This window comes from Erithacus rubecula (assembly GCF_903797595.1).
Source record: "Erithacus rubecula genome assembly, chromosome: 22".
NCBI lineage: Eukaryota > Metazoa > Chordata > Aves > Passeriformes > Muscicapidae > Erithacus > Erithacus rubecula.
Window position 1 is genome coordinate 807,767 of NC_136674.1, and position 25,357 is coordinate 833,123.

The following is a 25,357-nucleotide window of genomic DNA, read 5'->3' on the forward strand; positions in this document are numbered from 1 at the left end:
GTTGTTCCACTGGGAAACCCAGAGCCACCTGTCCCCACAAAGACAGGTCCAGTGACAAACGCAGAGCAGCCTCCCTGGAGCAGCAGAGCATCCTGTGCCCCCTGACCTGCCTGGCTGCATGGGAGGGAGCAGCACCCACCTGGCTCCTGCCACTCTGTGTGCTTCCACACAACCCTGCTGGATTATTTAGAGGCACATCACTCCCAAACAACTCCTCCCAGGGTGGGTGCCAATCCCCTCTGGGTGTCACAGTAACACAATTCCCAGTGATGCCCCACAAAGGTCAGCATAGGCTCTTCCCAAGCCCTGGCTGCTGCTTGGGCTGCTGCTGCCACAGCCCGGGGCCCTTCCCTCTCTCACCACCCTCCTCTGGAAATTCCCAACCCCCTTAGAAGAGCATCGATGATTTCCCAATCTCCTCCAAGTGCCTTGGCCAGAGCTGTCCTGGAATGAAGTGGCACACAGCCCACACTGCCAGCACTGACCAGCCACGCTTTCCTTCTGTGTATCCCCCGAAAGCTCAGAGCTGCCTTGGGACAGACAAATCATTTACACATCCATCGTCTGCAAGGATGCCAAAAACCCTGAGGGGAAATGTCACAAGTCTTACACAATAACATGAGAAGTCTCTATTAATTCCAACTTGGTGCTGCTGCAGCTGAGCAGTAACTTTGCCTGAACACAGATTTGCGTTTCTTATTCTAGTTCAGCCTTGCAGTTCCAATCCACTGCTGTAGCTTCTGGCTAGTATTTGCACACTAATGTGTCACCAGCAGCCAAACGTTTGTGTAAAACTGTCTAAAGCTGAGATGCAGGTGCTCGTGTGTCCGGCTGTGTCAGCAGGTGCCCGATGGTCCCGGCAGAACAGGCGGAGCAGGCGGAGGCTGGAGCACCTCGAGCAGCAGCGACAGGAGCCGTTCCCAGCCATCTGTGGAGCTGCCCAAGGCCCAACCCGGCAGAAACCCCGGGACCAAAAGGGAGCGGGGCTACGGGGACTCGGGGGCTGTGGGAGACAAATCCCCTCAGGGCAGCGGCGGGAGAGGCGCGGGATGAGGGACACGGCGGGAGCGGGGCGGGCTGGGCCCGTCACACCGAACTGTGACTGCTGAGGGAACGACCCCGCTCGGGCCCGGTCCCGGTACGATACCACTCGGGCCCGGTCCCGGCCCGGAACGGCCGCAGGAACGATCCCGCTCGGGCCCGGTACCGGAAAGGCCGCGGGAGCGATGCCGGTGGGGCCCGGTTACGGAAAGGCCGCGGGAGCGATGCCGCTGGGGCCCGGTACCGGAAAGGCCGCGGGAGCGATGCCGCTGGGGCCCGGTACCGGGGCCCTGGCCCGGAACCATCCCCGCCTCACGGCGGCTCCGCTCCCTCAGGGCGCGGGGCGGGGCTGCGCACGCGCGCGGGTCTCGCGGGCCGCGGCGCTCTCGCGAGAGGGGCGGGTTGGGGCGGGGCGGGGTCGCTGCATGTCCGAGCCGGGCGGCCCGGCCGGGGCACGTGGGGCGGCACCGGCACCGCTCCGGACCGGGCCCGGCACCGCTCCGGGCTCCGCCGCCGCTCCGGAACATCCGTAAGTACCGCGCTGGGCCGCGGCCCGCACGCTGGCGGGGCGGCGGGGCCCGCGGCTGTCAGCGGTGGCGCTGCCGCGGGGCGCGCTGAGGGTGCTGCCCGCCGCGCTCCGGCCGTGCCTCCCCCGGCCCCGCGCGGCCGTGGCGGGAGCGCTCCCGCCTCGCCCAAGGGCAGCGCTCGGCCCGCGGTGCCCCGCGGGCAGCGGCCGGCCGTGCCGGAGCCGTGTGTGTCGGCGTGCGGGGCGGCGAGGGCCGGGCGGGCCCTGCGCGTTCTGCTCGGTGTTCTGAGGGAGCCGCGGCCATGCACGGGCGGTGCAGACTCGCGGCGAAGATGAAGGCACCGTGTGCTGTCTGCTCTGTGTCTGGTCTGGCCAGCCTCGCCTGGGTTATGGTAATGGCCGTAAAAACTGTTATTAGCAAAACTTTTAATGTGCCGTAGTGGCTCCTTTTGTTTGTAAGCCAGCACGGAACACAGGCAGGAGCAAAGGAATTAAATTATATTGCCGCTGAGGAAGTGATATTGTAGCCTTGCTTTCCTGGGAGAATCCTTGTTTGCTCTCTCTCTTTTTCGTCTTCCCCCTGTTGAAGCGAGAATGATCTAAGTTACTCCTGTTGCAGAAATGGACAATTTAATCTGTTCCCTGCCGAGTTCTTGAATGCAGTCCTGTAATTCCATGAGGCAGTGACCACAGAATGGACAGGCGTCTCAGCAAGAGCATCCTCTGTGGAGTTATCCATGACAGCAGGGAACGGCTCCACGAGCTGCATTTGGCTGCAGCCCATCGTTTGGGATGAGTCGGGGCTGTGGGGCGGCAGGAATCTCGCCCTGCAGAGCTGCCAGGGCTGTGCCGCACCTGCCCGGCGTTATCCTGGACTTTGTCTCAGGTGCGAGGAAGTGCTGCTGGCCGGGGAAGGCGCAGCGCTGCGGTGACTTTGCTGCTGCCTTTTGTTGGCTGTGAATGATCTACCGAGCACAGCCCCGCGGCCGGGCAGGGCACACCGGGTGTGGGAGGGAGCACAGCCCTGGGGCAGCCCCTCTGCTCGGGCCAGAGCTGGCAGAGCAGCTGGGCAGAGCTTGGATCACCGTGGGACCCTGCTCAGGTCACTGAACCTCCTCGTTCTTGAAGGAGCTGCTGTGTAAGGGGTGAAGGAGTGTGCACACACCCCCTGGACCTGGCTTCTATTGATGCCCATGGACCTGTGGTTCTGGAAAAGGGCAGCACAGCCTCGTTGTGTGTATCTCATTCTCAGTTCCCTGGTGTGCTTGCACGTGCTGCACAGTGCAAATGCACTGGAGGAAATGACAACTCTCGAATAAGTGAGAAGGAGGGATAAACCTGTAGAGCTTGAGCAGTGCTTGAAGTAGGGTAGAATCACTGGAATCCATTCATGCATTGATTCCCATCCTGGTCTTGCTCACCTGACAGTCCCTCAGCTTCTGCTGAAGTGTTCCATTGAGTCTTGAAGGACTTTTAAAAGCTCTCATGGGGTTTATGTAGCTCAGTCTCTCACCACAATTGTAGCAGTGTCTTCTTCAACAGGCTGTTTGCTCTCAGACATGAAACTAAATATCTGCTGGGGCTGCAGGGTCTGTGTGGATGGCCTTGCAGGAACTCAGTTGTTGTGTGTTAGTAGCTGTTTCATACTTGGGGGTGCTGTCCTTATTCACCCTTGGTTTAGAAACCCATCCTAGGAATTGAATTCCTTAAAAACACTGGAGATACTTTGGGATACTAATACTGAAAATTATGAACTGCCTAGAAAGCCTTGACTTTAACCTAGACACTCCACAATGCCTGAAATGAGGGACCAGGAATTCCCTCTGCCCAGGGTGTGAGGTGCAGCTCAGAGCCACCAGGGTTTGCCTGTTCCCTGAGGTGCAGATTGCCTGTGGAGTTAACTGTGACAGGAGTTTGCTGCAGGAGTGCAGCCAAAGCTCTCAGAGCCAGCAGCAGTTTGATTTGTGATGGCTGAGACTCTCTCTTCACTTTGAAAACATTGCAGGCTGGCTGCAGGGGGATTGGAGAGCAAGTGCACTTCTGCAGGAGCAGTTATCTGAAGAGCATAATGTTTTTAAAGCAACACAGCCCACTTATCTGTGCCTCTCATCCTTCATGTGCACTTAACTGATGTGAAAAAATGATTTAAGGTATTTCCAGCGTCCAGGGAGCCTGTAATAGGATTGGGCTGGTATCCCAGTTGCCCCTAGCAACATCTAGAGCTAATAAAATCATTAATTGCAGCATTAATTACTTATAATTGTTTCATGTTTCAGATCTAATGATTAGCCTTTTTAAAATCCTGATTTTTAACTGCAGTGTTTCTGTGGAGCTCTTAATGCAAATGGCTGGTTAGACTTTGTGAAGTGATGATTAACTTTAGGCAGCCGTGCTCAGATATTCAGGAAGAGCTGTTTTATTCAGCAGGTGTTTAATATTTCCTGGCAATTGAAGCTGTTGCATTTGTTTCTCATGGAGATTGCTAGGAGGAGAGATATTTGCATGTCCCAAACTGCTTTTTCAAATGTTCTGTCTTCAGTTGGTTCACTGTACATTTTTTTATTGTCCACTATGTGGATTCTGGTCCTGCATTTTGTCAGCTGGAAGCTGACTGGGTTTTTGGGTCCTGTACATTACTGCTAGCAGAGATGAATATTTCATAAAAGATCATTTAAAATCATTCTTGAGCAAACAAATCACTACTGCAGACCTGCCCTGGTCGGGGTTGCCTCTGACCTCTGCTGCCACCTGGCACTGAGGATGAGAATCTTGCCATGTGCTGTGGCTGGTTTTTGACTCTGGGTATAAATAGCAGCAGTTCCTGGCAAAAGTTCATGATTTTCATGTGCCTCTGCTATCAGGGGCCTTAGTTTTGCTTGGGGATGAACCAAAGAATTGGGAACTTTGTCTGGCACAAAGATTGCAGTGTATATTCCCATAAATCTCAGGGCTCTGACCCTGTACTTTCCTTAAGAGGAGCCTCTTTTGTTATGAACTTGGGCTTCTATTTGGCTTCTTGTTCAAATGCAGGGTAAGGAAAAATTCCTTGGTGTTCAGGGGTGCAGGAAAAATTAGCACATCCCTTCTCTTGAGTATTTCAGGTTGAGGGTGGGCTCCATCTCTGCAGATGGAATACCTGTCTTTCATTCCTTGTGTTTCCTCCATGTGCCTGTAGGAAGGTCACTGAGCTGTGTCCTGGCTTTGCCCTTTCAGAAGAGCTGGGCAGAGGAGCAGCCTGTGTTGTGCTGTGTGTGAGGGCTGCTCCAGTGCTCTGGGCAGGTGTGATGTGACTCTGCTCAGGCTGGATGTGCAGTGCCCTCCCTCATAGCCCTTGTTCATGCACACGAGTGTCTCCCTGCTCCTTCACCATGAGTGGCTCTCAGTGAAGCCTTTGCTGTTCTCTCCCAGCACAGGTGAATACAAGGCACCCTCCTCACTGATATTTGCTGCCTTCCCTCAGTGTTGCTGCAAATTCTCCCCAAGCTGAGCCTTGGCCATGAGGCTTCCAAGCAGACTCCAGTGCTTTTTGCTTTTCTGCCTAGTCCAGCTCTTGTTTTGGGAAGCTGATTGTCAAGGTCTCTTGGCTGTGCCCAGCAAACATCCCGTGAGCAGAGCTGCTGCTGCTCCCCACATACCTGGGGACCTGTTTGTCTTTGCTGCTCTGGCCTCCTGGCTCTTGCAGCCCTATCAGTGTGTTTGCTGTCACCTCCCTGCTCTGTCTCCTTGAAAATTCACACTTGTTTTTCTGTCTCCTGTGCAGAGTATATTGTAAGCCTTTGGTTAGTTTAGTCTGTTTTGTGGAAGATAGAGATGCCAGGCATCTGACTCGGGTGGCTGCTTTTAAATTTTAGTTTACAAGCTGTATGTGTAGTGCCCACTACACTGTTACCCATAGCAAGGGCTGCATTGGCTTCCTTATCTAGAAGCAAACACAAAAAGCTGAGTATTGGATGTGTTTCTTCTGAAATTCTGGAATGTAGCTTGTTCTGTTCTCCAGCCTGAGTGAAATGCAGAAAGAATGAAAGATGATAAAGCTTTTCCCAAATTCAGACTTTTGTGATGTGTTGATAGGTTATAAAGGTGTTAACAGCTGCTTTGCCATTGCTGTGGGGGTGCAGGTAAAGTGGTACATAAACAGGTTTTGGAGTTTGCTGAAGTATCTGAAAGACTTTCCAGCAAAAGTGGAGGAAAAGCTTTCTTGCCTCCCTCTGCAGTAGAGGATTCTCAAGGAGACAGTAACTTGGGTGAGGAAACTATAAATAATGAAACAACTGGAGCAGGGAGGTAATGAGATACCAAGAGCACTATGGCACTTGATAACCTGATAGGGTTAATGTTAATTACAAACTGTTCATTACTGCAGAGCAGGAGCACTCAAGGCCCTGCCTGAGTCCATGAAAGCAGTGCTGAGGGTTGCTGGGGGTCAGTGTTTGTGTCCCTGTGAGCTTCTTGGTAATTTCCAAAACATCTACTAAAACCTACCCATTGGCCAAGCCTTTATTGTAAAGCTCTGAGTGTGGAAATAAATAGGAAGTGTTCTGAGTCTTGCATTGATCCAAAGGCTGCTGGAGCTCTGCTGGGCCAGGGCTGGGCTGCTGAGTGGGAGAAAACACACAGAACCAACAATCAGTGTGGCAGCTCCAGCTGCAGAGGGGGGCTGAGCTCCTGGAGGAGCAGCACTGATGCTGATTACACTGAAAGCAGTTTTTATCTTGGAGATAAGAGACAGCCTGGTGTTAGTGGTGTTTCTTGTTCCAGAGCACTAGTTTAATTCTACAGCAACATGCTTTTTTAGCCTTTTATTTAAGTCACAATTTATCCTTTTGCAAATGGGAGACTGCTGGTTCTTAAATACTCTGTGGAGTGGCTTCACTGGTGGCTTTCATTCAGAGAGGAGCCTGTTTCTTGGGCTCATAGCCCATGTTCACTGGGCTGTGCAAAGGTGGTGTTGCTTAAGGGCTATCTCTTGCTCTTCTAGTCTTTCAGTGCTACTGTTTGAAGCAGAAATTGCTGCAGAGCACTTGCCTTTAATTAGTTAAGTACAGGGAGACTTCCCTGTTGGCTTCTTTTAAAATAAGTGCCACCCAGTTTGAGATCTTGCTGGCCTGGCTCCTGCCTGTCTCTGGGTGTTTGCAGCTCCTGGGTCACGCAGTCTGGGTTTGAGGGGGGTTCTTCAGGCTGGCTGGGGAGAGCACTGGGCAGGCTGTGGAATCTGGAGTGGCACTCTGGTGGTGCAGGGTGTGTGATGCACGGGCTGGCAGGTGCTGTGGCTTCACAGCTCCCTCCTGTAAACTCAGGCTGCTGCCTGGGAGAAACCCCCTGTGCTCTGCAGCTGGAACAGCTGGGAGCACGTGCTGCAGCAGGACCTGCCAGGAGGGCCCTCCTTGTGGGTGTTCTGCCCTCATCTTGTATGAGGCACAAAGAAGCTGCAGTTAGATAATGCAGTGCCACGTGCCAGTTCAGCTTTCGATGAAAATGTGCCTCATGCCAAGGGTGGGTTATGTAAGTCCTCACGTCTGTTTCAGTGCAGCAATTTTTCTTATTTTAATCTTAACAGTAGGGCCTCCAGTTCCTTAGGTTTTTGTTAACTCCTGTTCCTATGCCTCCTATAAGGCAGAACATGTGCTACCAGTTATTTTTAGCATGGAAAAATTTAAGAGCCCACGTGGTCCCATTTAGTTTGAACCATGCCAGCCTGTCCAGTTCTCTTTCACCCAGATAGTATTTATTTCCCGAGTGCTGCTTCACTAACTACAGGGTTTGTCAGGAGGCACCCTGGCCTTGCTGTGGAAGCTGCATTTCCAATTTGCTCTGTGATCCTTTAGGACAGGCTTTAATTCCAGCCTTGATTTCCACAGCTTTCAGGGTTTGGAACCTCTCAAGTGCAGGGCAGAGGGAAGCAGAGGAGCCAGGAGCGGCTGAGGGTGCGTCCCTGCAGAGCATGGGGGCTCAGGCACTTGGGAGTCATCCTGGCCTCTCTCCTGGAGGAGACTGGGAGCAGCTGGCCTTCAGAACAGACCTGCTTGTGTGTAGGACACGCTGAGATTCCCAGCAAGTGCTTGCTGAGCTCCTCTCGGACCTGGAGAATGAATTATCTGGCATCCCCGGGAACCTCGTGCTGAGAACATTTCTGACCTTATAAGGCTCTGAGTGCTCAGGGCTCTGTGTCCTGGCCAGGAAACAAGGTGGCTTAGAACTGCTCTGGGACCCTAATGTAAAGGAGTAGAGTAAATTGGCTGCCCTTGGCTTTTTTCTCAGGTAGGTAATGTATGCATTCTTTCTTGTCTTCATCCCCTTGCTCTCTACCAGCCGTTTTCCATAAATCAAGTCAGGACATGACTTGGAGAACTGACCCCACTCCCCCCTTGGTGCCTTGATCCCATCCTGGCGTGCTGTGGGAATTATTTAGCAGGCTGGAGGAGTCCCCAGCCCCATGATCCCAGGTGTGACATTTGGGCTGGATTCCCAGCGTGCCAGAGGGAAGTGGCAGTGGCTGGAGCTGGGCTGAGTGCATACAGTGCATGAGCTCTGCACTATTTTTGGTGCAGGGCTCTTGGGGCCCTGCCCCTTGGGAGGGCTGGAGATGGTGTTTTCTGGGGGCTCTGGCTCCTGCAGGCTGCTCCTCTGCTGTCCAAAGCCTCTGGAGCTGCTGCATTTCCAGCTGGCTCCTCCTGCCTGGAGGAGAGTGGGGCCTGCTGGGCTGTGCTTCCTCCCCTTGGCATTGCCTGAGGGCATGTGATTTGACACGTTGCCATTTTCTGTCCTCCTGCTGGCAGGAAAATCCCAGGCTTGCTTCCCCCAACGTGTTGAAGTGATGCCTTGCCACTGCAGTCCTGAGCTGGCTGTCAGATCAGCAGCAGGGAGATGGCTTGGCTGTGGCTGTGGATTTTGGGAGCTCTCCTGGGGGATAAGTGGAGGAGGAGCAGTGTCACAGCCCTTGGGATGGGCAGGTTTGAGCTGCTGTCCTCAGGCATCAGCCAGGCTGTGACCAGCATGGCAAGATCCAGCAGCCAGAGCCTTCCTGCCAGGTCTGTGTGAGATGTTTGTTGGTGTTGAGCTGTTCCCCAGCCAACCCAGCACTCCAGGATGTCTGCTGGCATCTCGTGCAGAGCCACTGCCTTTCAGCCTGCTCTAACTGATGGGAGGATGTGGAATTCCTGGTGAACATGATCCTGGTAGTGATGCAGCTCTGGCTAAAATAATACACTGAAAATATGAAATCATGAGCATTGCAAGGAGCCCTCAGCTAATCCAGCAGTCCCCACTCATCCAGGTATCACATTGGAGTGAAGATCTTTGTCCTAAATGATGATAATGTTCAGAATGACTCACAGAACTGTTTTGTATGCCAGATTTTAGGACAGGCTTTTCCCTCTGGGTCATCCTGCATGTCTCCCTGTGCTGCAGAGCTGTGTGGGACTATGGTTTGGACAGTTGGTGCAACTTAGTAGGGAGTCAGATAATAATAGGGCTGTCTGTTTAATTGGGAATGCTTGCTGGGAATGGACTTATGTGAGCTACTTAAATTTGGGTTTGTAGTACGCCTGAGACAGCTTGTGGGGTAGTTGTGCATTAATTACAACTACTTGGGCACGCAGCAGATGAGCACTCCCAGCTCACAATGTGCCATTGTGCTGGGCAGCATGAAGGGGAGCCTTTTGTTTTGGGAATGCACAGGCTTCACCCTTTCTGTTTCCCAGCTTCCAGACACAGAACAGCCACAATGTTGCATAGGTTTGTTGGTTTTTTAATTCCAAGATCCCAGATGTTGCCATTAACAGAGGATTCACCCTCAGCAGTGAGCCTGCTCCCCGACTGCATGCAGCCAGCTGGGAGTAACTGGGATTTAGTTACTTCTTAGTTACTTGGTTTATTTAATCAGATACAAATGTCTGATGAGCATGCAAGTCTCCCGTGTAGAACAACATAAATGCCTTATTTGTGATGTGCTGGGAATATTTCTGACCTTAAATTGTGTCTGCAGCTGACCTTTCGTTTGGGATTGAACAAACAATTTTCTAGTCCCTGCCTTTGCTATGCATTCATTTGTGTGTCAGTGTCTGGGCCCTGCAGGAAGCAAGGCAGGGTCTGAGCTAGTGTGGGTGAAGTTGTGTGGATGCTCCTGTGGAATGGAGAGAGTGCCTGGAGGAGGTGAGAAATCTGGGGTGAATATGAAATTATCTGTAGCTGTGACACTGAGTTGGAGCCCGAGGGAGGCATGGTTTTGTCCCTCAGCTACAATGTCATCAGCTCCTTGTGGAGATTGTGGCCTGAAGGAGTGTTGCACTGGGAGCTGTGATTGGGGTGTTAGTCCTGATAACAGAAGGGGATTTTTGGTTGAGACACACTGAGCATGAGGCCAACTGCCTTGGTTGTTGTCTTGTCATAGAAATGTTATGTTTCTGAAGAGGAACCAGATAATGCTCTTTTCCAGTGGGTGGCTCCCATTTCTAAGACATTGCTATCTCCTGAAAACAATCTGTATTTTTGTTGCTTGCTGGCAAGAGTCTTGAGGGCTGTTTGGATTAAAGCCTGTCTGTGTAAGCACCCTCAGACACGTGGTGTTTTGCTTTAATTCCTGTGCAGTGCAAATATAAACCGTAAGTGCTTTGCAGCAGGGCTGTTGGGATGTTCAGCTCTGCACTCCAGTTGCAGATATTCCTTCAGGAAAAGGAAGGACATGGCAGCCCTGCCTCTTGTGACCCAGGTGAGGCTTGCAGTGAAGGAGCATGGCTGGGTGTCCAGGTGGGGAGGAGGTCACAGGCCTTGCAGAGGAAAAGGTAAAGCTGTCAACTTTTGAGTCAGGGCAGTGGCAGTGCAGTGGATTTGGATGTAGGATAAACTTTGGAGCTGCATTCCTTATGCTTTATAGAAGTGTGTGTTGTCAGAGATCCCTCAGGAATGGGGTGCTGCCTCTCGAGGGGAGAGCTGGGGAGCCCTGCTGTGTGCCAAGGAATGCTGTGAGCCCAGCCCTGTGCTGGAGGAACCTGCTGTGCTGGAGGCTGTCCTGGGGGCAGGACTGACCTGCAGGGGAGCCAAGGAGAAATTAAGCAGAGGTGAGGAAGGGTGAAATCATTGAGTGTAATGATGAGACACGTCCAGATATCCCTAGTCCTGGGTAAGGATCTTGTTCTGTGGTGTGCTGGCAGAGCAGAGATGTGAGTTTCTGGAGCAGCTGGAAAACAAGCCTGACCATGCTAGTGCCACCTCAAGGCACTTAGGGGACCTCAGCCTTCCTGTCACCTTCCCTGGGACTATTTTAATGTGATTCCTGTTTCTCCCAGGTGTAGCTGCTGCAGCTCTGTAAGATGGCTCTACGCTTCCGCAATTTCGTCCCCTATGCCATTCCTGGAGTGCTGGCACTTCTTGGCTGCTGGTGGATCTATTCCTGGAGAAAAAAGCACTCGGGCTATTGCAGCCAGCAAGCGATAGCCATTGAAAGGGAGAAGCAGGAAGCAGTTCCAGAGAGCAGTTCACGTCCCAGAGCAGAAGCATGTGTTGCTCACAGACTGCCCGTGCTGTCAGAGCAGGAGTGCCTGCAGAAGCCGGCCCCCAGCCCGGCCCCCAGCCCGGCCCCCAGCCCCCCGGCGCCGCCCTCTCCCCTGCGCCCAGCCCTCGGGAGGCCGGAGCTGCCCGCGCCCCGCCAGGACGACAGCGAGAAGCTGGAATCGATAGGATGTGCCGAGGGCAGCGCTGGCCCTGCTCCTGCCTCTGACAGCACCGGGCGGGGCCCTGGAGTGCCGGGGCAGGGCTCGGGGGCACACCCAGGCCAGCAGCCACCCCTGGCACGGGAGACTTTGGGAGTCAGGGAGGACACCAGCAGCACGGAGCAGTCGGGTCAGTCTTCCTTTAAGCCCCCCAAGGAGAAGCAAGGAATTGTGCAGTCAGATGCTGGCTCTGTGGCAGCCTGTTGCTTGGGATTGGAGAAAGAAGCCAGTGCCCCACAAGCCTTTCTCAATGAAGCTGAAGTTGTATCAGGTCACGAGGATTCTGCAGTGAGTGTGTTACCAGGGAGTTGGGAGTCTGCCTGTCCAAAGCAGTCCAGGGAAGAAGAGATGTCCGAGTCAATCGCTGATACTGTACCAGTGTGTCAGAAGGACACACAGCCAAGAGGAGATGAGTTGGAAAGAGAGAAGATTGAAGGAGTGAGTTTGGACAAGGAAGTTGAGAAAATTGAGCAAGTAGCAATACAGATAATTTCCAAGGTCATTTTGGCAGCAACTGAGGAAGTGCTGTCGGGTTCTGCAGGCGATGCATCCCCTTGGCTCTGCCAGGCCACTGCCAGCCGAGCTGAGGCTCCTCTGGGCATGGAGAGTGTTGCTGCCTCTGCTCAGGTGCTGGTGGAGGGAGCCTCAGCAGCTGATGAGAGCGTGGCTGCAGGGAGCAGTGCAGAGGAGCAGGGTCAGGGCGTGACAGATTGTTCATCACACGGCTGCTGGGCCAGCCCTATTCAGGAGAACACGGAGGACTGTGGGGTGAAGAGCCAGGCGTGCAGGGAGTCCCCAGGAGTTGATAGGACTCATGTGGAGAACTCTTTGGAAAAGTCACCTTTAGCCATGGAGGACTCGGGGTATGGCACACACACACCCGGAGGTGAGACGAGTGTAGAGGAGCCCCTGCAGAGCACAGTGCTGTCTGTCACATCAGAGCAGCACTCGGACTCACTGAGCACATCCTCAGCCCCAGACACGTGTGCTGAGCAGAGCTTGGTGCCAGCAGAGACCCCCTGTGCCCCAGGGCTGCCCGAGGGCAGCACAGTGCCCTACAGCAATGGGATCCTGAGAGAGGAGGGGCCAGAGCCGAGCCAGGAGTGCAGCAGCGCGCCGGGGACGGACGGAGATCACTCGGAAGGTAAGGGACTGGAAAATCCTCCTGCCAAAAGCACAGTCAGCAAGCACTGCTGGGCAGCAGCTTGCAGGTGGGAGACCTCAAACCAGAGGTTTCTGGTGACCCCTGGGAACCCCAGGGTGCTGACCCCTGTTTATGGGCTGCTGCTGACAGGAAGGTGAGGCAGGTTCTGAGGTCCTGCTCAGAACCAGAGCAGAGATCTGATGAATTGTGATAAGATCAGCTGGTTGCAGAGCAATTACCCTGAAGCCTTTTTGTTCAGAGGGGCAGGTGATGCCAATAAATCCCATCAGGGAGCAATATTCATGGAGTTCCCCCATCTGTCTGTGCTGCTTTTCCCTTGTAGATGCTGGGTGATGTGTGCCTGGCACAGTACATGCAAAGCTGTCTGAGCAAACGTTAGCCTGTGTGACCTTGGGGATGGATGCTAAAATCCTTTGTAGGACCCTGTGGTGCCAACAGCCCTTAATGACAGGGGATGTCTCTTGTAATTGCTACAAAGCAGTTGGAACACTGCTGGTGTCAAGGCATGGAGGTTGAGTTTGCCAGCAATAAAGGATTGAACCCAGAACGTTTGCACTGGTGAAGTAACCCCAGGAGGAGAATGGTATTGCCCTGCTGTGAGGGCTGGTGTTACAAGAAGTACAGGAGTGAGTTGTGGGGGCACTGAGGGTGGGGGAGGGGGAGTACAGCAGGTAAAGGTGACAAGGTGGCAGTGTTGGTCAACAGGTCACCCAGCTGGCCTTTATGTCCAGGCTTCCCTTTGCCTGCAAAGGCAATGCCAGCAGCTGCACCCTTGGCCTTTCTCAGCCTCTCTGCTGTGTTAGCCATTAAGATGTGGCAAATGAGAAGCAGCTGTTGGGTTCATTTTTCTCTTTAGTCTCTCACCAATGGCCTGAGTACTTACAAACAAGTGAGGATACTCATGCTTCTGCTTCTCAAGGGGGATGGAAGGACCAAACTTGTGTGACACTGGCTGTATCTGAGATCTGGTCAGGAGGAGGCTGTTGGAGTTTGTCCTTTTCCCAAGTAGAAATGCTCCTGGGTATCAGCTGATAGCTTGGGAGCAAAATACACTTCAGCTCTTGCATCTTGTTTCTTGAAATACAGGGCAAATTTGGGCAAAAGGCAGCCCCCTACCACACCTCATAGTGGGCACACCTGGCACTGGGGTCACTCTACAGCCCTTCCCTTTGGGGTGGGAGTGTAAATGGGAGTCTTGGAGGCTGTCTGAATGCTTGTGCCTATCTTGTAGGTTCAGATGTAAATAGTGTGGATTTTGTGGACAGTGGCAGTGCCATGAGGAAGACAGTGGCTCGCCAGAATGCCAAGCTGGAGGGAGGATCCAGCAAGCCAGACTTTGTTGTCTGGGAAATTGAGGTCCCAAAGGTAAGCCTGCTCACCATCCTCACAGCCACCTCCTGCTCTGGTGCTGCCTCTGTGCCATCCCAGGGAGATCAGCAGCAGGTCCAGGAGGGCTGGCTTGTTCTGCTCCTGTTAGGATTCACAGGAGTGAAGAGCCAGTGCACAGCTGTAAACAAGCAGCACTCCAGGGCTATACCCAGGGGAATGGGGCTCCTTGAACTTGCTATTCCCCATTATCTTCCATCCAGTCTGGGAGTCCAATGCTTTGAGGGTACACAGGTATTAAGAGCAGGGGATTATCACAATGAGCTGTGCTTACTGGTCTGAACTGATCCCAGACCAGCTGAACTCTGCACTGGTCCAGCACTGCCTTGTGTTTATCCTGCCTGTGACAGAGGAGCTGAGAATGTGGGTGATGTAAGCCAGGGAGAGTGGGGATGTTTGATCTGCATTTCTTTTCCTGACTGTTGCTTTTTTGTCCCTCCTGCAGGAATTAGTTGGCCGCTTGATTGGCAAACAGGGGAGGTTTATGAGCTACCTGAGGCAAACATCTGGTGCCAAAATTTACGTCTCAACACTACCTTATTCCCGTGACTCCCAAGTCTGTCACATCGAAGGTGAGTGGAATGTGTCTCTATCATGGCCTAACGTGTATCTTGGGGGACTTAATTAGATGAGCAAGGAATTTAAATGGATTTAGTGGCTTCTGAGTCCAGTGCTTTTCAAAACTCCTCTGGCAACCTCTTAAAACTTACACTGTTGAGGTAGTGCAGGAGGATCCTGGCAGTTGTATTTCTTCAAGTGGCAGGGCTGGAGATATCCTCGGCATGTCCATGCTACAAACTTACCATGGGATTTTTGTCTTGCAGGGACCTCCCATCAAGTAGAGAAAGTCCTGAGCCTGATTGGCAAGAAGTTCAAGGAGCTGTGTCTCACCAACATCTACACCCTCCCTCCGCCGATGCCGCTGCCGCTTCACTCCCTGCTGGTGTCTGCCTGGGTGAGTCCTGGCTCTGGCTGGGCTGGGCTGGAGCTTGCATTGCCAGCAGCACTGACGGGTGTTTTCCCCCGTGGCAGCTGTTCCTCCCCGATGGAGTCACTGTGGAGGTGGTGGTGTCACACCAGGTGGACGCAGGGCACATGTTCCTGCAGCAGCACACGCACCCCACGTTCCACGTGCTGCGCAGCCTCGACCAGCAGATGTTCGCCTGCTACTCTCAGCCTGAGATTCCAACCCTGCCCACTCCAGTAGAAGGCAAGTCATGGATACTCTTGTGTTCTGTTGAGAAAGTTCTGGGCTCCTGTGCAAACCTGTTGTCCCAGAGTCAGGCATGAGAAGCTCCCAGTGGAGAGGATGTGATGGCTCACGTGCCATCTCATCTTCAAGCTGCTGCCAGAGTACAGATGTTGCTCTGCTCTCCCTTACCCTGCTCATCCCTGGGCTACCTCCTGAGCCACACAGCTGCATGTTGAAATTCAAAGTGAGATCAAGCCTGTTTCAGCTTATTTCCTGTCAACCTGGCATCTGGGGTATTTCTGCTGACAGTGTGGAGCTGCTCCCACACCTTCATAGTGTCACTGTGTCTGTCACCATGTCTGCACCTGGTGTGAAGGGTGCATCACATGAAAGGGGTTGTGTATTCCTTTGTGGAGACAGACCTTGCTGGTACTGGAAGGGAACTGGGTGCCTGGGCAGGGCAGCTTAGCTGTGGCAGACAGAGCTGAGTGTAAAACCCACCAGTCCTGTGTCAGCTGCAGGCCTGGTGTGCTGGGGCTGTGGGGGTGTTGGAGGAAGGTGGAAACAGCCTCAAATGCTGTTGGTTCTCCATGAGTAACTGAGCAGCACTGCTCATGCCTGAAGTGCTGATGTTTGGAAATGCACTTATCCTGAGCCTTTCTTCTCTGTGCTGTGGTGTTTGCAGTTGGTATTATCTGTGCAGCTCCAGGCCTGGATGGGGCATGGCTCCGGGCTCAAATCATCAACTACTTCGAGGAGACCGACGAGGTGGAGCTCAAATACGTGGACTATGGAGGATATGATAAAGTGAAGGTTGACACACTCAGGCAAATCAGGTCTGTGGATCCTCTCCCAAGGCCTGAGGCCATGTCTGGCTCAAATCCTAATCAGAGGATTCTGTATAGCCTGAATTCTTAAAGGTTTTTCCACAGCTGAAATGGGAAATGGTGGAAAGGTTCAGCTCAGCAGTGAGTGTGGGTTCTTGGGAGCACAGCAAGCTCCTGCAAGGCTTCTTTGGAGGGAGGGGAGAGGAAATGGCAGCTTCTGCCACTTCAGTGTGGAGCTGAGGAAAAGGATGCCTTCAGGAGACCTCAAAGTGTAATTGATTGATGAGCCAGGAATGAGCTCCTGATTCTCCATGCTCCAGCCCCACTGCCTGGGACAGCTGTGTTGGATCAGGGGTTTCTTACACAAGCCCATTAAATATTTGATTGTGCCCTAGAGCTGGCAGACAGGCAGCACAGCCTCCCTGATGGAGGTGGGTTTTGCTTAGAGCCTGATCCAGCTTGGCATGTTAATCAGACAATTTATTGCTCCTCTTAGAGTGCTGGGAGAATTGTCTGATTTTTATTTTTTTTGTTTGACTGTCATTAATTTAAAACTGAATTCCTGTAAGAGCAATTTGATTAATCAATGTCACATTGAAGAATGTAGGAGTGATTAAAGCCCTGTTCTTACTCTGATCCTCTTTTCTTTAAGGTCTGATTTTTTAACACTACCTTTCCAAGGAGCAGAAGTTTTACTTGACAATGTGGTGCCATTTCCAGGTAATGGAGCTCTTGGTGTACTGTTGGCCCTTCTCCTGCAGGTTTCCAAGGATGCCAGATGTGTCCAAGCCATGATTCTGTCTAAACCTTCTACCTCCTATTGCCAGTGCAGCCTCTGATGTGACAAGAGGAAGGAGTGGAAAAATTGTATTGTATTCTTCTAAATGTGCTGGCATGGCACAAGCTGTCAGAATCCAGAGGAAAGATGATAAATGGCCAGGCTTTTTCTGCTTGGAGTAGAGAATGAATTAGTGTCCTAAGCAGCAACCTGGCAGGACTGGCAGGGTGTGGGTGCAGTAGCTGTAACTGCTCTAATTCTTCTGTCATAGAGCTGCTGTAAATGCAAACTTAGTTTTTAATCTGCAGACAAATACCTGACACTTTCCTCCTGAAATGACTGATTTGTCAAGTTCTGTGTTCAAATACCAAACAAGTGCCTGCAAACACTAGGAGAATGTCAGTCACTCCCTAGAAACACTTTGGTTTGCTTTTTTTTTTTGTCCTTGGCTCTGCTCAGGTGCTGGGCACCTGAGGTACAGTCACTCTGGGTTTCCAGTGCCAGGGATACCCTCTGTGAAGGGTCAGCAAAGCCCTGAGGGACCTGAGCTTGGTTTATTGAGGATCAAAATACCAATGGCAGCTCCAAAGTGCTGCAGAAATGTACTTTGCTGTTCTGAAAGCCTCCTGGTTGCTCAGCTGCTTGTGTTCACACAGCTGTGGCTGGTGGCTGTAGGAAGCTCTTCATCCTTCCCTGCAGAACCAGCAGCTCCAGGGATGGGATCAGCTGGCCATGGGGCTTCTCCCAGGGTGTTAGCTCAGTAGTTGTTCCTGGCTTGTGGAGTGTGTGAAGGAGCTCATTTTCCCCTCTTCCCACAGATGAGGATCACTTTTCCCCGGAGGCCGACGCCGCTGTCAGTGAGATGACCAGAGGTGCTGTCCTGGTGGCACAGGTACAGCCCCTGCCTGGAGTCTTGTTATTGTGTCCTCTGCCCTGCACTGTTACATACAGCCCAGAGCCAGAGCCTGCCAGCCTGGGGCTGGGAAGGGATGAGTGTTCCCTCTTGTTTCTGATGCAGGCAGGGAGAGCAGAGCCTGGATGGGTTTACAGAGCACAGCAGGGCCTGGGTGATGTCCCAGAGAATTTTGCAGGCAGCTCCTACTCACAGTCCAGAAATGCTCACTTCTTCTGAAGTGCTTCTGTAGTAGCTGTAGCTGTCCATGTAAGTGAGTTGGGACCAGAGTTGCTGCACACTGATCTTTTTCTGTGTTTCCAGGTCACAAATTATGACAGTGTCTCAGGGCTGCCCCTGATACAGCTGTGGAACTTGATGGGAGATGAGGTAGGTATATTGATCTATATGCTGAAAATGCCTTAATCATCTTTTACTGTTGATTAGGAGCTTACAGAACCAGTGTTTGTTGCTGTGACTTGTTCACTTATCTACTCTTTGGGTTTTCTTCCCCTCCCTTTAGGTGGTGTCAATAAACAGGACTCTGGTGGAAAGAGGGTTTGCTCGGCAGTGGCTCGACTACTAGCAATGTCCTAGATGCCTTGACAACTCTTTCTGCAGAGAGAAAACAAAAGACAAAATCTTGTTTTGCACTGTTACAATTCGGTTTGGCAACTTCCCCCAGGAGACCCGTTCTCACCTGCCTGCGGAGTTTTGTGGTCCATTGAAACATGTTTTGCTCAACTGTTACCATTTCACTAGAACAGATACCTCATCTCCTGAAAGGGGGTGTTCGAAGCCATAATGACAGATACTGTAGCTTTAAAGCAAAGAAATCCTCCCTGGCCTCTGCTCAAAATTTAAATGGAAAAAAATCTGAAATTCGTGGGGGGTGGCCACGCTTTGGTCCCGGCTGTGTCGTGCCCCACGAACTCAGTGTCTGCTTTTCCCAAAAGTTACATTGGTTCTCCTCTTTTTAACAGGCCCTGCCTATGAAATTAATGAATGTTATTAAGGAATTTAATGTTCAGTTATGGATTTGTCTGTATTGTGCCAGTAACCTGCACAAACAGCATCCATCTTGTGTCTTCCTTTGCCAGGAGGTGGAGGAGTTGTGTTCCCGTGTCTCACTGCTGCAATCATGGATTTTAGGCTTGACCTGCTCTCCCTGCAGGGGCTTGGAGTGCAGGATGTTACCACTACAATTTTTGCTCTGAAATGTCATGTATTTAAAGAAAAAAAAAACTGCTTGCCAAGCCCAATTGTAGTTTATATTTTTCTAGCCGTGCAAGTCTGTAAATATATATAAAAAAAAAATCATTGTAATATTTTGTACAAGAAAAACACTGGAAACAAAGGGAACTTTACAGAAACTTTTTCACACCAAAATGTCCTATATAGGTAGAACTGGTATGGAGTGCAGTAGGGTAGCCAAATTATTTGGAGCATCTGAATGTTGGGAGTGTTTCAGCTCTGCTGTATGAGGATTAGTGTCCCCTTAGGTTGCTGTCTGGTTGAAATTGTGATTGCTGCATCCTTTGCTATGTTGCTGTACAGATCTGTTTAAAAAAAAAAAAGTAACAACTTGGCATTACTCTTGCAGTGGTGTTCTCTCTCAATTTTTTTGTTGCTCCTTTTTAGATTTCTATTGCATATTTAAAATTTTGCTCAAGTAATTTAAGCTGACTTAATGCTCTTAAAGACATGCCCTCTAATGTGTATCATTTTAGATATGGATTGAGCTGGGATTTATTGCTGGCAGAGAAGACACTTGCCAGAAATTGTTGATGTGGTGAGTGCTCAGAAGGTGCTTGAGGTGATTGGAGGATGTTTCACATCCTGTGAGCTGGCACAGGGCCTCCCACACTTGGGCAGTCCCTGGGCCAGGCAATGGTTCTGCCCTTTCTCAGAGTTCTGTCCGTGCAGCGCTTTGATTTCATGTTCATGTTTGCAGTAACAGCCAAGGAAAACTAAATTGGGGAACTCAGATCTATTAAAAAAACGTCCTTTTGGAATGTTTCTTTCCATTTCAATTAAAGCTCGAATTTTAAGCTGTCTTAGTGAAACTGTGATGACTTGAGAGCCTTCCTTTCCTGCCTCCACTGGAGCAGCCCTGGGCTCCTTGCTCTGCACTCTCTGGGCTGGATGTGTTACTCCTTATTGTTCATGGCAAAGTCTGAACATTGGTGTTTTCCCTCTTTGATAGGTGTCACAGTCAGGAATCCACATCAGGGTGGGGAGCTCTGCCAGTGTCAGCTCTGTGGAAGAACATCCTGTTCCCTGTTTGTGTTGAGAGCTGCCTGGTTTTTAAACTGCAGGAAAATAGAACATTGCAGGGAGACAGGAACTGAAGTGAAGAGGTGTTGGCAGGTAACAGATATGCAGCTCTTTCTTCTTTAAAATCACAACTCTCAGCCTATACAGGAGCATAAATGGGAGGGCTGTTTTAGCTCTTTATTTTATATTAGGGGTGAAAGTGAGTGGATTTGCTGTGGTGGGGAAAGGTGTGGTTGAATATGGACTGCTTGGAAAGGCCCAGAGGAGGCTGTGGTGAGGTGCTTTGTGCCCTGTCAGACCTCAGGCACGGGGCTGTGCTGGGTTTGGAGGGGGTTGTGCTGCTCATAATCCCTCAGTGCCCCTGAGCAGCTCTGTAATCCTTGGCTCAGGCCTGAGGCTGAGCACAGGCTCATGGAGCTGAGCTGTCCCACGGGTGCTTTGACTGCAGCCCTTCAAAGGGGCTTTTCCCTTTGGAAAGTGGTAATTTTATTAGAGGTGAAATGAATGAGGTCTCTGGAGATGCCTCCTGACTTGGAGAGCTTCCACAGGCTGCAGACTCCAGCACTCCCTGCCAAGCAGCCCCTGCATGCCCAGATCCCCTCTCCAGGCTCTTCCCATGGGTGAGAGGTGCTTCCTAGGAGGCCTCATGGCTGCTGCCCTTGTCCTCCTGCTGGGGTGGAGGATCAGGATCCCACCCCTGGGTGAGCAGCACCTTCTGCAGATCCTCTGGAGCACCAGGGCTGCTCCTCTGGCAGAGCCTGGAGCTGATTTCCCTTTGGCACATGGATTGCAAGGCTCCTCAGGGAGGGAGGAGGGCAGAGTTTGGGCAGCAGATGGAGGGTAAGGGAGCCCCTGTGTGGAGCACTGACAAGAGGAGCAGCCTCAGGTTCAGCCTGGAGCCTGGCTCAGCACATCCCTGGTGCTTCACTGGCAGAAGTTTTTTCCTTAAAAAAAAAAGGAAAATGAGGTGCAAGCTGTATTATCCCTTCCACTGTACTGCATCACACAGATCCGTGGGGTCCCACCTCTGCTCCTCAGCACTGCTGAGCCTGGTGCCTCACCCAGCCTGTGCTTCACAGAGGAGCTCCCCTCTGAGCTGCTCTAAGGGCATTTGAGGCCATTTGTCCTTCTGACCTTCATGTCCCACAACTTAATTACGTGTGAGTGGGAAAAGTGCTTCCCGTTTGTTTTCTGAACTGCCCAAAAGCCTCTCTGGCTCATCTGTCATGCCAGTGCCCAGGAAGGTGAGTAATGGCCCTGCCTGTCCACACAGCCCCTGAGTTCACAGCCTCCTCTCCTGTCCTGCCTCAGGCTGGAGCTGCTGGGTTTTGCTCCATGGGTTGGAGCAGGGCAGAGCCTGAGCCCTGCAGGGCCTTGGCTGGGGTGGGCACGTGCTGGAAGCTTTCCTCTTGCTGAATCAAGGCTGTAGAGCTGCTGTGCATGCCCAGGCCAGTTTTGGTGTCTGGAAGCAGGGTTGGATGTTCCTTACAGCATTCTCAATCCTTGTGGAAAGCAGAAGGCAATGGGAGTTGTGCTGTAGCTGTGACTACACCAAGGGTTTAACCTTCCCCTGAGAGAGGGATCAGAGGGACTCTGGTTTGTGCACTTCATGTCCCATCTTCAAAACCCTGCATGTTGCCTGGGGGATGTTTCTCTTTTGTTGTGCCCTGACTCTGCAGTTTGGATTCAAGAACGCTGAAGAGACATTTCATGCTGTTTCAAGTGAGGTGCCCTCATTTCTGGATAGCTGCACTCTCACAGCAATCTGTGGCTCTGGGTTTCTCTGCTGTGTGTTGTCTTGCTCTCCAAGTGCACCTGAAGCACTTGTCTGGCCCTGGAGTGCTGTTCTTGTTCTCAGCCATGAGTGGCCCCACGAGCATCTCCTGCTTGTCACATCCCTGAGCTCTGCCTGGTGCAGGGACACCCAGCTGCTCTTGCCTCCTGTTCTCCCCCAGCTTTCCTGGCCCCAGTGCAGGGGGATGCTCAGGAGGGAACCCAGACCTAAGGGAGACACTTGTTCCTCACTGGAAAAGTTTTTTTGTCAGCAGGAAGAAATGTTTGGTTGCCTTGTTCAGCCTGTAGCTAATTCTGCTGTGGGATAGTGACACAGGTGATTTCCTGTGGCACAAACCAGTGTGTCCTGTGCAGGATGGGGTGAGGGATGGCAATGTGCAGTGGTGCTGCTGCCCAGCCCTGTCCCCAGACACTCCTGGAACAGAAACACACTGCACACCATTGGGAAAGAGTTATAGGGAGAAAAATTGGTTTGCATTTTTTTATATCTGCCCTGTCCCCTTGACACCCCTACTCCCCTGCTGGTCCTCTCCCTTCCTTGGGAGAGCAGCAGCCCCCAGTTGAGTGAGGAGGAGGAAGGTGGGCAGGGACAGGAGGAAGGGGGGCAGGGGATGATGGCCAGCAGGGGCAGGGACAGGGGAAGGTGAGCAGCACGCAGCAGCAGGTGAGCAGGGACAGGAGGAAGGTGAGCAGGGACAGGGGAAGGTGGGCAGCACGCAGCAGCAGGTGAGCAGGGACAGGAGGAGGTGAGCAGGGACAGGGGAAGGTGAGCAGGGACAGGGGATGGTGAGCAGGGACAGGAGGAGGTGAGCAGGGACAGGGGGAGGTGGCCAGCACGCAGCAGCAGGTGAGCAGGGACAGGGGGAGGTGAGCAGGGGCAGGGGATGGTGAGCAGGGACAGGGGGAGGTGGCCAGCACGCAGCAGCAGGTGAGCAGGGACAGGGGGAGGTGAGCAGGGACAGGAGGAGGTGGCCAGCACGCAGCAGCAGGTGAGCAGGGACAGGAGGAAGGTGGGCAGGGACAGGGGGAGGTGGCCAGCACGCAGCAGCAGGTGAGCAGGGACAGGAGGAAGGTGAGCAGGGACAGGAGGAAGGTGGGCAGGGACAGGGGGAGGTGGCCAGCACGCAGCAGCAGGTGAGCAGGGACAGGGGAAGGTGAGCAGGACAGGAGGAGGTGGCCAGCACGCAGCAGCAGGTGAGCAGGGACAGGAGGAAGGTGGGCAGGGACAGGGGGAGGTGGCCAGCACGCAGCAGCAGGTGAGCAGCACGCAGCAGCAGGTGGGCAGGGACAGGGGGAGGTGAGCAGGGACAGGAGGAGGTGGCCAGCACGCAGCAGCAGGTGAGCAGGGGCAGGGGATGGTGAGCAGGGACAGGGGGAGGTGGCCAGCACGCAGCAGCAGGTGGCAGGGACAGGGGGAGGTGGCCAGCACGCAGCAGCAGGTGGCAGGGACAGGAGGAAGGTGAGCAGGGACAGGAGGAGGTGGCCAGCACGCAGCAGCAGGTGAGCAGCACGCAGCAGCAGGTGGCAGGGACAGGGGGAGGTGAGCAGGGACAGGGGGAGGTGGCCAGCACGCAGCAGCAGGTGAGCAGCACGCAGCAGCAGGTGGCAGGGACAGGGGGAGGTGAGCAGGGACAGGGGGAGGTGGCCAGCACGCAGCAGCAGGTGAGCAGCACGCAGCAGCAGGTGAGCAGCACGCAGCAGCAGGTGGCAGGGACAGGGGGAGGTGAGCAGGGACAGGGGGAGGTGGCCAGCACGCAGCAGCAGGTGAGCAGGGACAGGAGGAAGGTGAGCAGGGACAGGGGGAGGTGGCCAGCACGCAGCAGCAGGTGGCAGGGACAGGGGGAGGTGGCCAGCACGCAGCAGCAGGGGGCAGGGACAGGGGGAGGTGGCCAGCACGCAGCAGCAGGTGACAGGGACAGGGGGAGGTGGCCAGCACGCAGCAGCAGGTGGCACTGTTCCCCAGCCCAGCCCTGCTCCGCCGCTGCCTCAGCGCGGCCGCTGGGGCTCGCAGCCCTTGGAGGGAGATGGATCATCTCAGCCATACACTGCGTCTATAGGACCTTGATTGACATGCCTGGGATGTTCCTCTCTGCTCACAGGTCCAGATTGTATCTCTGCTTGTGCAGGTTTGTCCTTACACCGTGTCTGGATGTGAGATGATAAAGGGAGAGTGTTACTTTTCACTCACAGAGACAGACCCCTAATTTGCTTGGTTGGATGTGTTTTGTCATCGTGGCATGCCTTTCCCTCAGAGCTGCCTCAGAACACAGAAACAAGATTTTTATTTTGTTCCCCCAGCCAAAATGAAGTGAACTTGTTGTCCTCACACTGAAAATGGACTTGCAAGTGTAGAAAGTGAAAAGCAAAGTTCAGCACGATTGTTACAGAGGCAACAGCCAGAGAGGTGTGAATCAGGGAAGAATGTTCCTGCTGAGATGGTGACAAATGCTCATGGTGAGATGGTGACAGTGTGTGCTGGGGATGCACAGAGCTCCCCTGGCTGAGGAGCTCTGGCTCCCCTTGGTGTCCCAGCACTGCTGCTGCTCCTGGCAGAGCTGTCACATCCCAGGGCTTGTTTGCAGGGACAGCTTCCAAGCACACAGGCCCTGACCCTGCATTCAGACCATGCTCATTCTCCTCTGGACCCCTGGGACACTTGCCAATGGCTGCTCAGATGGCACAAGCCCCCAGAGGTGCCCCAGCCTGTGTCAGGCTCTGTTTGCCCTTGAACAAAGACACCCAGGGTGGGTTTGCCCAGGATGGGGGAAAGTGCTTGTCCCTGCATCTGCTGAGCACCCCGAGTGTGCTGGGCCCCCCATTACTGAAAATGGGGGGGAAAAGCACCTGTGAGCCCCCAGCTCTCCCATGTGTGACATCTGTACAAATCCAGGGATTTTTGTCAGCAGCTTGACCTCTCTGGCAGCGTTCTGGCTCTGCACTGAAGAGGTGCCCTCGTTCCTCCCCTTGCCTGACTCCTCTGTAATGGAAGGGCTAAATGCTTATTACTTTTTTTGTAGCCTTTTCCACTTGCCAATCAAACGTGTCTGGTTGGGGTTTGTTTTGTTTCCGTGTTGCTGGGGCTGTGCAGGATGCTCCATCTCCCTGTAATTACGGTTCCATCATTGTCTTGGCACACAAACAGCTGCTGTCTCCCTGCCATCTCCACTTCCCTATTTCTTTGGAGAATTTCGTGGATCCCGATGACCTTCTATTTTCCATGGCATCTCAGTGTATGCAGCTGTTCCTCTTGTGTTCCCCTGTCTCTCTATCTACCTCTTTTTTTCCTATCAGCATCTCCAATGCATTTGGAATTTCAGCCCATCTGCTTATCAAATCAATATCTCGCTGCAGCCGCTGGGAAGGCGGCGCTTTGCCCCCCACTGCCTCCCCTCTGAGTGCATCCCCCACCTCCTGCCTGCAGTCTCTGCTCTTATCATTTAACATTTTAAAGTCCATTTTCTCAGGCTTTTTATTTCGATTGTCTTGTACCCTTTGGCTGTCTGGGTCTGAGGCCCGTCAGTGCTGCAGCTCCTGATGCGGATGGATGGAGGGAGGGAGAGATGGATGGAGGGATGGAGGGAGGGATGGAGGGAGAGATGGATGGAGGGATGGATGGAGGGATGGATGGAGGGATGGATGATGTTGCCACTCAAGGTGATGTCACTGCTGGTTGCTAGTGACAAACTGAGCAAAGTTGGAGTGTCTGAAGAGAAGAGCAGTGGGCAGTGAAGGGGCTGGAGAAATCCAGACTTGGCTGCTGATTTTTGTGTGA

The 25,357-nt window shown here is 52.9% G+C and overlaps 1 protein-coding gene across 3 annotated transcripts; it reads left to right on the forward strand.

Moving 5' to 3' along the window:
* The first annotated feature begins 1,429 nt into the window (after positions 1-1,429).
* On the forward strand, positions 1,430-19,571 carry AKAP1 (A-kinase anchoring protein 1). 3 transcript variants are annotated; one of them, XM_079325300.1, is made up of 11 exons: positions 1,430-1,570; positions 10,852-12,418; positions 13,671-13,804; positions 14,271-14,397; positions 14,650-14,780; positions 14,858-15,035; positions 15,703-15,853; positions 16,497-16,564; positions 17,441-17,514; positions 17,839-17,904; positions 18,038-19,571. In XM_079325300.1, exons 2-11 carry the CDS (start codon positions 10,876-10,878, stop codon positions 18,098-18,100), a joined length of 2,535 nt encoding a protein of 844 aa, XP_079181426.1. In that variant the 5' UTR covers positions 1,430-1,570; positions 10,852-10,875; the 3' UTR covers positions 18,101-19,571. The 3 variants fall into 3 exon arrangements, with proteins under 3 accessions (XP_079181426.1, XP_079181425.1, XP_079181427.1); XM_079325299.1 differs by lacking the exon at positions 1,430-1,570 and adding an exon at positions 7,274-7,825; XM_079325301.1 differs by lacking the exon at positions 1,430-1,570 and adding an exon at positions 10,179-10,274.
* Positions 19,572-25,357: the final 5,786 nt, after the last annotated feature.

Excerpts from the sequence above, each read along its gene's own strand:
- AKAP1 (XM_079325300.1), top strand. The coding sequence starts at position 10,876 with ATGGCTCTACGCTTCCGCAATTTCGTCCCCTATGCCATTCCTGGAGTG. Across the intron at positions 14,781-14,857 it reads CCCTGCTGGTGTCTGCCTGG|CTGTTCCTCCCCGATGGAGT; the intron begins GTGAGTCCTGGC and ends CCCCCGTGGCAG. Across the intron at positions 16,565-17,440 it reads CAATGTGGTGCCATTTCCAG|ATGAGGATCACTTTTCCCCG; the intron begins GTAATGGAGCTC and ends CTCTTCCCACAG.